We start from the raw sequence: 12,530 nt of genomic DNA on the forward strand, positions 1-12,530 counted from the left end.
ATTATCTTCGATAATTATCTTTATTAAAACTTTTACAAATTATCTTTTCTTTAAGAAATTATCTTTTAAAACTAACTTTTATTCCAGTAGTCTTTAACATAAGTCATTGAGTTCCTTTCCGACTTTATATTATTGAGTGCTCACAATTAAAACTAGAACGTGAGATTTGCACGAGGCTTTTTAAAGAATGCTACTCCGCATCCAAGTTCCTACTCCGGAACGAACTTTGCTTGAATCCTTTATTCACCAAAGACTCAAAACATTCATTAGTCGAGTTTGTCAATTTGTCCATCAAAACCAAAAGGCTCAACAGAATTCTTATCCCCCCTTTTTTTCCCCCAAGTAAAATTTGCCTCTTTAAACATCACTTTCTTAATTAGTTCATGGAATACATGCATTCCCTTAGTAAGTTAGTTTTAATTGTTAAAAATTTGTAACACTGTGTAGAGAGTTGTACAATTGATAGCATTATTGTGTAATATAAACATATTTTAAATTTGTCAAACACGATTTTTTTTTTACATCATTGAGGTATATCTTATTCGTGTAAATATATAACAATGATAAGTCCAATATGGAAATATATGATCAACTCCTAACGTGTATACCAAATTGCATTTAACACTTGGAAGCATATATATGACCTACTTATTACAAATTTCAAGTGCAAGACAAAATGTAACAATCTCCATCAAATTCTTTCACAAATTAGCATACTTATTATGCTAAACAATCATCTTTATAAATAACACTACGTGAAAAAAGGAATTTGGCACCGGTTCAAACCCGGCCTAAGGCACCGGTTTGAACCGGTGCCTATGTGGGGGTGCCAAAAAGGGTTATTAAAAGGCACCGGTTCGAACCGGTGCCAAAACTCGTAATTGGCACCGGTTAACCGGTGCCAAAAATGGCCAAAAAAAATAATTTTGTTGTTTTTGGCACCGGTTAACCGGTGCCAAAAGTGCCAAAAAATATAATTTTTTTTTTTTTGTTTTTTCCACTTAAAAATTAATTAGTCTAAAATACATAACAACATCAAAACGTAATACAAACCAATTAAAACATCACCAATATATTCGAAAATTGCAACATCAATATCATCGAAAATTTGCAAATTTTCAATACATAATAAAAAAAAATTACAACATATAAATACAAAAAAAAAAAATTACAACATATAAATACAAAAAAAAAAATTATGATATAAATTTAAAAAAAAAATTACAATATTGTTAATAAAAAAAAAAAACAGAAACACCAGTATCTTGCTTCTTCGATTTCATATATGAATCTGCACCAATTATTAAAAAAAAAACATTAATACAAATAAGCTTGAAAAAAAAAACCCAGAATTTAATCCCAAAAATTGAAAAAAAAATTCAAACCCAATTTGAAAAACCAAAACCCAGAAACCCAATTTGAAAAACCAAAACGCAAAAACAAAAATCCAGAAACGCAAAAACCCAGAAACGCAAAAACAAAAACCCAGAAACCCAATCTGATTTTAATCGAACAAAACCCAGAAAACAAAAAAAAAAATTGAAAGAGAAGTGAAACAAAAACCCAGAAACGCAAAAAAATTGAAACAAAAACCCTTTGAAACCCAGAAACGCAAAAAAATTGATACAAAAAACCCTTGTTGTTGTTGTTGTTGTTGTTGTTGTTGTTGTTGTTGTTGTTGTTGTTACGGTGGTGAAACCCTTGTTGTTGTTGTTGCGGTGGTGGTGTTGTTCTTGTTGCGGTGGTGGTGTTGCGGTGGTGGTGTTGTTCTTGTTGCAGTGGTGTTGTTGTTGTTGTAGAGAAAGAGAAGTGAATGGGACGGAGAGATCGAGGAGAGAGAAGGGAGAGGAGAGGAGAGGAGAGAGAATGGAGAGGAGAGAGTGAAAGAGGCGGATTGAGAGGAGACAGAGGAGCAAGGTGCGCTTTAGGGTTTTAAGGAGAGATAAGGCCGGTTTTTTTTTTTAATAATTAAAAGGTTCGGTTCACAAAGGCACCGGTTCAAACCGGTGGCCTTTATGTTTTAGGCACCGGTTTGAAGTGAACCGGTGCCTTTTACCTTCCCACCAATTATGTAGCCTATTTTTGGCACCGGTTTGGACTGAACCGGTGCCAATTAGGAGGTGCCTTTTTGATATTTTCTACTAGTGTAAATATGTTAAACATTTTAACAAAATTATCAAAGTCCATTAGATTCAACTTACTACCACTAGTAATTCACAATTTTGAAGTCAAATATGATAGTTAATAGGAGTAGGAGTATACGACAGAGTTTTGGCCAAAAACAAAAGTTCGCTAAAAATATGAAACATTACTAATTGTTCCTTTGTTTTTATAGAAATCTATGTCATGTCTTCCCACACGATAGTATATATTGATTGTGCTACATTTATTGCTTTCAGATCAAAACGTAAAGAATTTCTTTGTTCCCCTAATTTGTTCCTTCCTTTTCATAGAAACCTAATCGTCCCATGATAATACATTACTCCACCTGTCCCTAAATTACATTCCTTCTTCTCTCTATTATGTGAGCAATAAATGCTAGAAGTAGGAATGTAATTTAGGGACGGAGGGAGGAATACCTATGGATTGAACTACTTGATTGCTAAAAGATCCAAACGTGAAAGCCCCTAATAATTCAATAATTAAAGTCATAAGTAGAGTATATAACATATACCCAGTGGTCAACCATTAGTTTAAGCTTTTAATTGAGCTGGTCCTTTTATATAGTTCGGAGCCAATGTGACACAAATGTCATGGTTTTGAATTTTATCTACCCCTCGTTTCAAAGTGGAATTTATTTAGTAGTGGGTATGAGGAGGCCCAAGCTGATTCCACACTTCAAGTCCAACGAACCCTAGTGACTCGTGTGAGTTACGTGATAGAGTATAGGAAAAAATAAAGGGACTTGGCCTTTCCACTTAATGGACTTGAGTGGGCTTTTTTTTAGAGCACAGAATTGGCCTTTCGGGTTCTTTTTCTCATGTATTATGGGCTTTGAAAAAGTAGAGACTATATCCAAGTATCCAACGATTTTATTAGATGACTGGTATTTTATGAGTTTAAGATTTAAGATTAAATTTTTACCTGAATGAGTTTTGTTTATCATAAAAGATTGGACAAGTGGGTTCTTCACTTCTTCTGTTATCATTAACTTTGTCTTTTTGTCAACAGGTTCAATACAATTATAGTGGAATACTAGGTTAAAAATCCGTGCAATAATACACGTTTGTTAAATATTTTTTACAATCAAATTATAAGGTATATAAAATATATTCAACATATTTTATTTAGGTATATATAAAATAGGATTAAAAAAAAAATATTTTGCAAAAAAAAAAAAAAAAAAAAAAAAAAGAAAAAGAGATAAGTGAGAAAGGCGGGAAAATTTTTTATAAGGTAATGACAAGTGTTATAGATGGATTTGCTTTTAGTATAGGTTAATAGATAGATTCTATACTTAGTTAAATTTGTTCTTATACGTGGTCTATATTTCAAGAATAAAATAGAGCAGCCAACAAATCGGAGTAGCGAAATAGAAAATCATGCATCTTATTAGTGAATCTATAATCATCGACTATATCTCCGTCTTTCAACTTCATATCATCAATTAATATCTTATACATACAGAGTTCACCAAAAAAAAAAAAAAAAAAAAAAAAAAAATCTAGTAATTTTGTCCTATTTTTTTAAATAGAAAAAAATAGTCAATGTATAGCTATAAAGGTCGGTACCAAGACTTAGATAGTCCACAATATCACTTTTGGTACATTTTTTGACAAATTAACACCTTTAGGCTTATTAGGTAACACTTACTAACGTGTTTTTGTCTAAGAAAGTCAATCCACCGTCAAAGTATAAAAATCTGCTGAGAATTAAAATTTCATACAGTACGAATTACAAAATGATGATCACTTTTGAAAAATATATCCCCAACAAATTTGGAAGACAAGAAAATTGAAAGACAAGGACAAATAATTTGGTCAAAGACAACTGGAATCTTTAGAAGATTTGTTCTTAATATCATAGAATTTCAAACCTAAATTGTTTATTTTTTCTTAAAATGTACCCTACAATTTTAAGGTCACTTATTCTTCTTAACAACTGGCTGACAACTAAGCATCAACCTAGAAACCATTAATTTAAGGTCACTTAATAATTAATTGTGCATGGCTGTATTATCTGTAAGAAATTTTATTTTAATTATTGTAGTTCATGTTGTATCCAATTATTATCTAGTTGTCTAATTAATTTTGATAATAATTTAGTGATTCGATTCTTATTTTGTACGTGTTATTGTCATTTTATAGATCAAATAAATCTCATGAATCTGATGAATTCTTCATAGAATCACCATATCTTCTAACAATCATATATAAATCATAATACTTAACCCTATTTGTATTTATAAATAGTAACTCAACTAAAATAATCAACATATATAAATCATAATACTTAACCCTATTTGTATTTATAAATAGTAACTCAACTAAAATAATCAACAAGGGAAGTTAGAGCAATTAGCTAATGGCTACCTCTTTGAATTACGTATATACGTGAGGCTCGAATGGATCTCATTCTTAAGGATCTTCCCTTATCCTCTTGACCCTAAGGTAGGTGACCCTTCACATGCTCAAGAAGACGACTAAAAGTTTCCTCCTATAGTCCTATTACGTCGATCTTGATAGTCTTTCGAATTACATAAAATGTCCTTCGCTACGCTCTAAGAGTACAGTACAATATTTTAAATGTTGAGTTACATATATATTGTGAAATTTCACCATGTACCGTGTAAGAATGTATAAATCCAAAAATATAATTTCAATGTATCCTTGATCTAATTAAAATGGATATTGCTACACAAGGGTGTGTACTCCTTAGACCATGATGAATAAGATGTTAAAAGTCGAAATGTTACACATTCAATGACATTGAATGATCATATGATGGTATTGGCTCAATGTAATGTTAGCCATTGTGGCATACCTATACTATAGTTTGTTGAAAATAAGTTCATTTTTATCCTATAACACTCCAATATCTTATTCTAATAGGGAAACCCTTTAAAGCTTCATATATCACCTTGTCAAAATAATGTAATTTGATTAATTATCAATATCATGCTACATCATGGATACATTCATACATACTACTAAGAATTTCCAATGGCACGCTTATTAGTATTCGAATTTTATATCTTTGGAGTCCTTTAATTTGTAACAAACTAACAACTTTTGGATATATTTTTGATGTATTATACGTTATTAATACATACAATGGGGTGACGTTTATACAAGTTGTAGAGAACGTTTACTTTTAATTTCATATGCGATGATTTTTATTGACATATATAGGTCGGGATGACTTTGATTCATTAAAGAGTGGTATATACTCAATCAAGATATGGTAGTAACTTTTAGTTAGTCGTACGACTTACCCAACACATCCATCTTATACTAGAATTGGTAGCTGCTCAATATATTTATAATTTACTAGCTTTTTAGACGGAATAATAATATAATACATATGGGAAGAGCCAATCAAATCTACAAGTTATCGTAATATTAAGCTCATCTATAATGTAAGTTAATAAAAAAAAAATCTATATTATTACTTTATTAGTTATGAAATTTGATAATTCACTATTTAAATATAATGGAGAGATATAGCAATTTGGACGTCTACGATACCAATTTAGAGATTATGTCACCATGATTTATGTTTATTAATTATTCTTCTTCTTAATTTAAGCATATAAACTTTGGTGTATATACTTATAATAACAATAAATATAATGTGGACATGAAGGCCGCAACTTACGATAATAATGCATACATACACATTGATAACTACTAATATTAATTAATTATTTATTTCATCACTTTGAGTAAGATTGATTAGTATTAATAACAATTCCAAAACGTGTCTATATATATTTATATTTTACATTATAATATTATGTCTCCCAAATTTTACAATATTAATAATAAAAAGAAAAGAAAAGAGGGTAGGAAATTAACTTAAACACCTCTAAAACAACAATTACATAACAATAATAACACCCTAAAAAAACTAAGGGTTAAAAAACATAAAATTATGTCTATACCCCCTTAAAAAGGCTAAAAATAAAGCTCAAGGTCATTTCTAAAAACAATTGGGTAATTAACTTGTAACATGATTTTACCAAAAAAATCATGCAAAAAATTTGTCTTGGAAAAAAACCCTCCTGCAAATTGAATGAACCTTGGAGCAAACAGACGGTTGATGTTAAGGGTAGATCAGAGAAATGATGGCCTGGTGGACTATCTAATGATACGACGTATGGAGTGCGCGAACTTTTACATAGCTAAATTGTTCATTCATATGAAACACTATTTGAGAGTAGAGTGTAAATGTCTGACAAGATCTTTTGCTGTCAAACTGTATTCAGATTCCATCTGCACAAAAATTACAGGAACAGAACATTTCATGTCAAATACACATGTACTCAAAATATTTATGTATCAGAAATTTTTGATCAAAAGTTAGAGCTAAATATAATTAAAAGGCTAACAATTTTAGTTAAAGAAGAAGGAATTATATTAATTACCTGAGCAGTGATTGTTACAGCAAGAACCGAGCCTCCGAAAGCTAATGAACTGCTGCAGGTAACAGCTAAATGGAGTTTCTCAATCTGAGAAATGAGTTTTTCAAATATTCCTTTCTTTTGTTCACAGTGAACTGTAATAAGAACATCTTTGTCTGAGAATCGGACTTCGATTTCGGGTAATGAAGCTTCACAGCAGGAACCTGCAGCATCAGTAACTGCTGATTTTGCTGATATTTGATCATAAGTAGTATTATCTTCTGCAGAAACATAAGATCTTTTCACAAAAACTGCTGATTCTACTGATTTCTTTTTCGCCTCCTCCTCGAGTTTCTTCACTTTCTCTTGCATTTGTTTCACATACTTGATTGCATCTCCGAGCACTGAAGCCTTATCCATCTGTAGGAAGGTCAATCACAGGTGTTATAAGAAAGGTTTCGCGATTACAGTATTAAGTCAGGAATTCATGACAAAATCACGCACATACCTTTTTAAGGCCAGGAATAACAGCTGACAAAGCAATGAATCTTTGGCTAAGTTTCTCTCGACGTTTCCTCTCAGCTATAATATGATCCATAGCTTGAGACGGCATGCTTCCAACCTTGATATTATTTTTCCTATCAACAACTTGATGAGGCCGAGACTCGAAAATGCAACTTTGTTTGTCGAGTTTAGAAGCTTGATTAACAACCATTTCATGATGAAAAGGGAAGTTAACATTATTATTATTATTTGAGACGGCTTCTTCTTTGGGTGTAATAAGGCTAGAAGTTTGGCTAATAGAAGAGTTTGAAGAATTCGAAAAAGATAACATGGTTGAATTGGAGTCATGTTGATCTTGTGAATTCAATACATGGTTCATTTGATGATCATAAGTATCCCAATTGTTTGTCTTCATCTTTTTTATAGGATTTTCGACGAATGTTGTTTGATTCAGATCAGTTTGTGGTGATCTCTTGCTACTAATAAGGCCTTGATTCGTCTCGGTTTGATCAAAACTATTATTGTTGCCATAGGAAGGTGGTAGAGATGATCCTAATAGCTCGTCGAGTAAGTTGACTTGTAGTTGATTATGAAAATAGTTAAGATCATTGTTCATCATTCCCTGCAAAAATTGTATATAACAAAATTAATAATCATATAATAACTCCTAGAGATGTATACTGTCTATATAACATATGTATGAATATAAATTATGAAGTGGAAGGGTGGTAACTCGCGCACCACCCATAGTAAAGTCATCAGTGATGAATCTAACATTTTTTATCTTAAAATCCGTTAAAAAAAATTTAAAAAGACGAATGAATAATATACTAGGAAAAATAATGTACTTGAGAAAAAATTTAAACGAAGAAAAATGGATTTGTAATTACCAGATCAGGATAGCCAGAAAACATTGAGACCTCCATATTATTTGAGCTTAATTCTTTAACTAAAAAGATGGCCAAGAAATGAAGAGAGAGAAAGAGGAAGAACTAGACAAAGAAGTGAGCTGCTAAAATTGTGATATGATTGCAAATATTGTTGGGATTTTTATGTACTCTTTAGTTGAAATGTGAACTGGGTTTTATGCTATTGAATTGGTAAGAGTTTATTCATAAATTATGGAGGTTTATATTGATATAATAATGTTACAAATATTTTATTAAATTAAATATACATGTGTAGGTCCCACTTTGACGAATCAGATCCAAATTAATAAAGTTATTAACACTCTAATTAGCTAAACGAGGAATAATATATTTAAATGGGTTCATATGATTAATGTGTGTACATAAAGTTGAAAAATATATTATATTCTATACCAGCTAGATGTTGAAATACATATAATTATACATAAACTTGTATTATATTGAGGGTTGGTTGATATTTTTTTATAGTGTTTGTAATAATGAGATGTGGTAATTAACTAATTACTAATTATGTTTGTAATTAGTAACTTTAATACAGTCATTACGCGGCTGGTCATACATAGTTGAAACGCGCATTATATCTACTTACTCCGTACTTCATAACAACGGAGTGGACTGTGTGTGAATGCTAAATTGCTATATAACACGAGTACATCATGCTTCATCTCTCAAGTATATTATAATGATTTATGGCTTTGTGTTTATCTGGACATCTGGTATAGAGACCCATATGATAGGGTGTCATTTATATGGCTCGTCGTATCTGTATGAGACATGAAATATTGTATCTGTATATTATAAGGATAGGGTATTTGTTATTATGCATTATAAAAGTAAATTTTATCACAGTTTATTGAATTGGAAAAGAAATCTTCAATTTATGTTTTGTCCTAATTGTATCCCTTTACTATTAGCTAATTTAATGTATTGCCGATTTGCGTGCTCAGGTCATATTGTATTATCTGTACTCGTTTTTGTGCAACTCAGATGTGACATCATCCACAATGACATTTTAAGACTATAAGTTAAGTCGCAAATAGGATGGGGGATTTGAATCTATGACTTATTGTACACAAATGCTCAATATTTCAATAATCTTAACTACTAAGCTAAGGACCTCATTGTCATACAACATGAAGGCATTAGTGCATTTAGATTCCTAATAATAAATATTATAGCTCTAGAAAACCTATATACTAGTTTATTTTACTATATACTTTGTATGTCATCATCAATTTATCAGTGTTATTATCATCTATATGTACTATATATTTTACGATGGCAAATACAAGTACTAAAGATTTATAATCGTAATACAACTTATAATATGTAACTAGTGTGTACCCCGGTCGATGCCCCGGGTTGCTAATTTGTGTACTTCTTGCTTTAATTTAGCAATTATGTTCGACTATTTGTATAGTAAGTGTGTGAGTGGTTTGGGCGTTGCCTCGAATGCCACTTTTTTTTTTTAACATCATACGAAGTATGTGTTTAAATTCTAATCTTGTGAAAAATAAATAAATTATATTACCTTTATTTTACTTGATAAATGAAGGAATATACATAGTTATTTTCTAAGAATATTGTTAAATTATGTCATGTGGTTAATTTCTTAAAATGGCATAGAAATATTTGCATGTACTAATTTAATAACCTTTTTCTTAATTTTTTTGTTTTTTGAAAAAAAAAAACACCTTTTCACTTGCTAAAACTACCTTAATAAGAGTTCATGCATGAGAATGGAACCTAAAAATAAGAATAGTCTAAAAGTATAACAAACCATAAAAACGAGTATTGAGAGAAAGTATCCCAATAATTGGCCGGCAGATACGTTCATTGTTGCACAAAGTCACTCCATTTTAACCTTTTTGGTCGGATTTTATGGTCAGAAAGAACGAAGCTCACTGCTTAGCTGACTTTGAATTCTCACATCAACTTATATATATTCAATTTTTATTCCACCAACTTTTTTTTTTTTAATTCAATTATAACTTAAAAAAAAAAAGAAGAAAAAAAAAAGTGGGAGTTGTTGCCTGTTTGAGGAAGAAGACAAGAAGTTCTCCATGCAAGAAATGTCTAGGAACGTTAGTACTTGGAATTTCAGCTTGTTTTGTCAATGTAAACTTGATGAAAACACATGCATATTTTAGTTTCATTTTGAATATAGTTGTTTAATTAAAAAAATAATTGTGAATATTATTAGGCCGGGTTGATTGATAAGAAAGGTAGATTATATTCTGAAAACAAATCAGTTTTATTTCGTATGAATAATCTTAAATTATTTTAATTTATATTTAAAGAAAATACATGTCCTAAAAGATATTTCATCCATAATGATGATAAGCTAGTTGTACATTTTGAAACCAACTTTAAATTTCTAAGATCAAACTTGAGATTATTTCAATTTGATAAAATGATAAGACACTTCATATTACTAATAATAGAGACATAAATGTTGAAGTATCTGTTACAAATTATGTACGTACCGTTTAATTCTTTTCCCATTGTTCATAAAGAAATAAAGGATTAGATTACTTACAAAGGAGTGAAGAACTACCATTATGCAATGTTATGTTTTTAGAGACCATATCAAGCGTATCAACCAAGTAGGTAAACATCCGGTTGACTAATTACACGAGTTGTTGTACATGCAACAATGCAAGAAGCTAAGATTGAAAAAAAAAAAAGATCAACACAAGAAATTTTGTAGAAACATACCAACTAGGTCAATATTATCTATCCCTTTTCCAAAATAAAAACAAAAAAAAGTCCAATAATTATTGCTATGAATACACATTAGTACATATATAATTACATGAGATGAGCTAGCATAGAACTTGCCCTAAATTAATGGAAGTATATCCGTATGGATCAGAACATGTAGCTAGTCACCTAATACCTTCTCTAAATTGATCAATACTAAGCCATATTCCCTCTGTTTTTAAATACTTGTTCCACTTTTCATTTGCGGCCGTTTTTAAATACTTGTTCCATTTCCTTATTTGAAAAGCTTTTACAATATTTAATCAATTTCTTTCACCTAGTAGTCCCAACATATAATCTCTTTTCCAGTTCTCTCCAATACCTTTTCTTTCTATAATTTTTTATTCTTCCACCAACCCCACTACCGCCATATTTTATTACTTTCTCTAATTTCTCCTAAAACTCCGCACATGGAGAAATGAAGCAAGTATTTAAAAACGGAGGGAGCATATTATACGGAGTATATAAAGGCGTAATTTTACAAGCTAGACTACGCCACGTAATCCTTAATTAGTTTTTCTTATACAATGACATTACTACATGTCATACCATGCATCTTTATAAATGACTTGGATTATACCCACTTGGCATGATATTTGCCTGTGTTCCTTCTCGAAAATAAACTAGCTTTTTGGCCCGTTCAATGCACGGGTTGTTATTTGGGTTAATTATTTTCATATGTAGAAAGATTGTTTTATTTCTAAAACTTAAAAGAAAAAAAGAAATTAAAGAGGGTAGAACAGTGAAAGAAGATGAATGGATTTAGTTAAATATATATACGTGAAGATTGTAGGATATAAAATGACATATTATTTTAAATTATATTTAAAGTCTAGGAGATGAAAAGACAATTTTTATTATAATTTATATGTTTATGTAATGTGTTTTAATTAGAACATTATTTTATTATGGTGGAAATGAAACACTTCATTTTCTTACTTGAATTTGCAAGTTGTATAATGCATAAAGACTCAAACATAAATATTAAGGGAGATGACATGTGACATATGAGATTATGGAGTGATGAGTGACTTGTGAATTGTGATGCCATGTGTCATATGAACAATTTGTGGTTTGTATTTTTAAATACTAAGTATAGATATAGATATAGATATTATCCCAAGTAAATCATCCTCAAACCTAGTGTTCTAATCCCCTTAGCATAGATGTATTAAATCAACAAAAGTTATTTTTTTTTAAAAAAAAATTAAATGGTGGGGCGTACAATTTTTTTCCTATACGCACCGGTCGTATTGTTATCTGTATATATCGTAGCCTTCCATGCATATGAATATATACAAGTATAAGATTATCTCAATTAATTTAATTCATCATGTAACAAGACTAATAGCCGTCATATAAAGTTGTAAATTTCGATCACGTTTATATATTTTTATATCAAAATTTCTTCCATCTTACCACGTGATTAATTGAGAAGTTAATGATAGAGTATAAAGCATATTCCTGAGCCTCAACCATCAGCTTAAGCTTTTGGTTGAGATGGTCCGTTAACAGTTAATCAAGCAAGTACATATCACATAAATTAAATTCATTGATTACAAGCAATAATAAGTATTCTTGTGAAGGGCTTCAGAATATTTCATTGTCTTTTCGCAGATATGTCTTCAATATTAAACATTTAAACAGATACTTAATTTTTTGTTGTTTTGTTCTTCAAACATAAATTATATGGTTAAATACTTAAATATATATAAGTGTTAGTTTACCCGGTCACCAATATCTAGTTGGGGTCTTGTAGGGGTCTTGTAGGA

The 12,530-nt window shown here is 30.3% G+C and overlaps 1 protein-coding gene across 1 annotated transcript; it reads right to left on the bottom strand.

Annotated features, from left to right (window-relative positions):
- Positions 1–5,897: 5,897 nt before the first annotated feature.
- Positions 5,898–8,163, bottom strand: LOC110685041 (transcription factor bHLH18-like). Its single transcript, XM_021861502.1, has 4 exons — positions 7,957–8,163; positions 7,071–7,688; positions 6,587–6,982; positions 5,898–6,434 (listed from the first exon to the last, which is right to left on the bottom strand). Exons 1-4 carry the CDS (start codon positions 7,990–7,992, stop codon positions 6,369–6,371), a joined length of 1,116 nt encoding a protein of 371 aa, XP_021717194.1. The 5' UTR covers positions 7,993–8,163; the 3' UTR covers positions 5,898–6,368.
- Positions 8,164–12,530: the final 4,367 nt, after the last annotated feature.

Source organism: Chenopodium quinoa, unplaced genomic scaffold, assembly GCF_001683475.1.
Source record: "Chenopodium quinoa cultivar QQ74 unplaced genomic scaffold, ASM168347v1, whole genome shotgun sequence".
Lineage (NCBI taxonomy): Eukaryota > Viridiplantae > Streptophyta > Magnoliopsida > Caryophyllales > Amaranthaceae > Chenopodium > Chenopodium quinoa.

Coding starts and splice junctions, on each gene's coding strand:
- LOC110685041 (XM_021861502.1), bottom strand. CDS start 7,992: ATGGAGGTCTCAATGTTTTCTGGCTATCCTGATCTG. Junction 7,689..7,956: donor TTTCTGGCTATCCTGATCTG/GTAATTACAAAT, acceptor CAATTTTTGCAG/GGAATGATGAACAATGATCT. Junction 6,435..6,586: donor CTGTAACAATCACTGCTCAG/GTAATTAATATA, acceptor ATTTTTGTGCAG/ATGGAATCTGAATACAGTTT.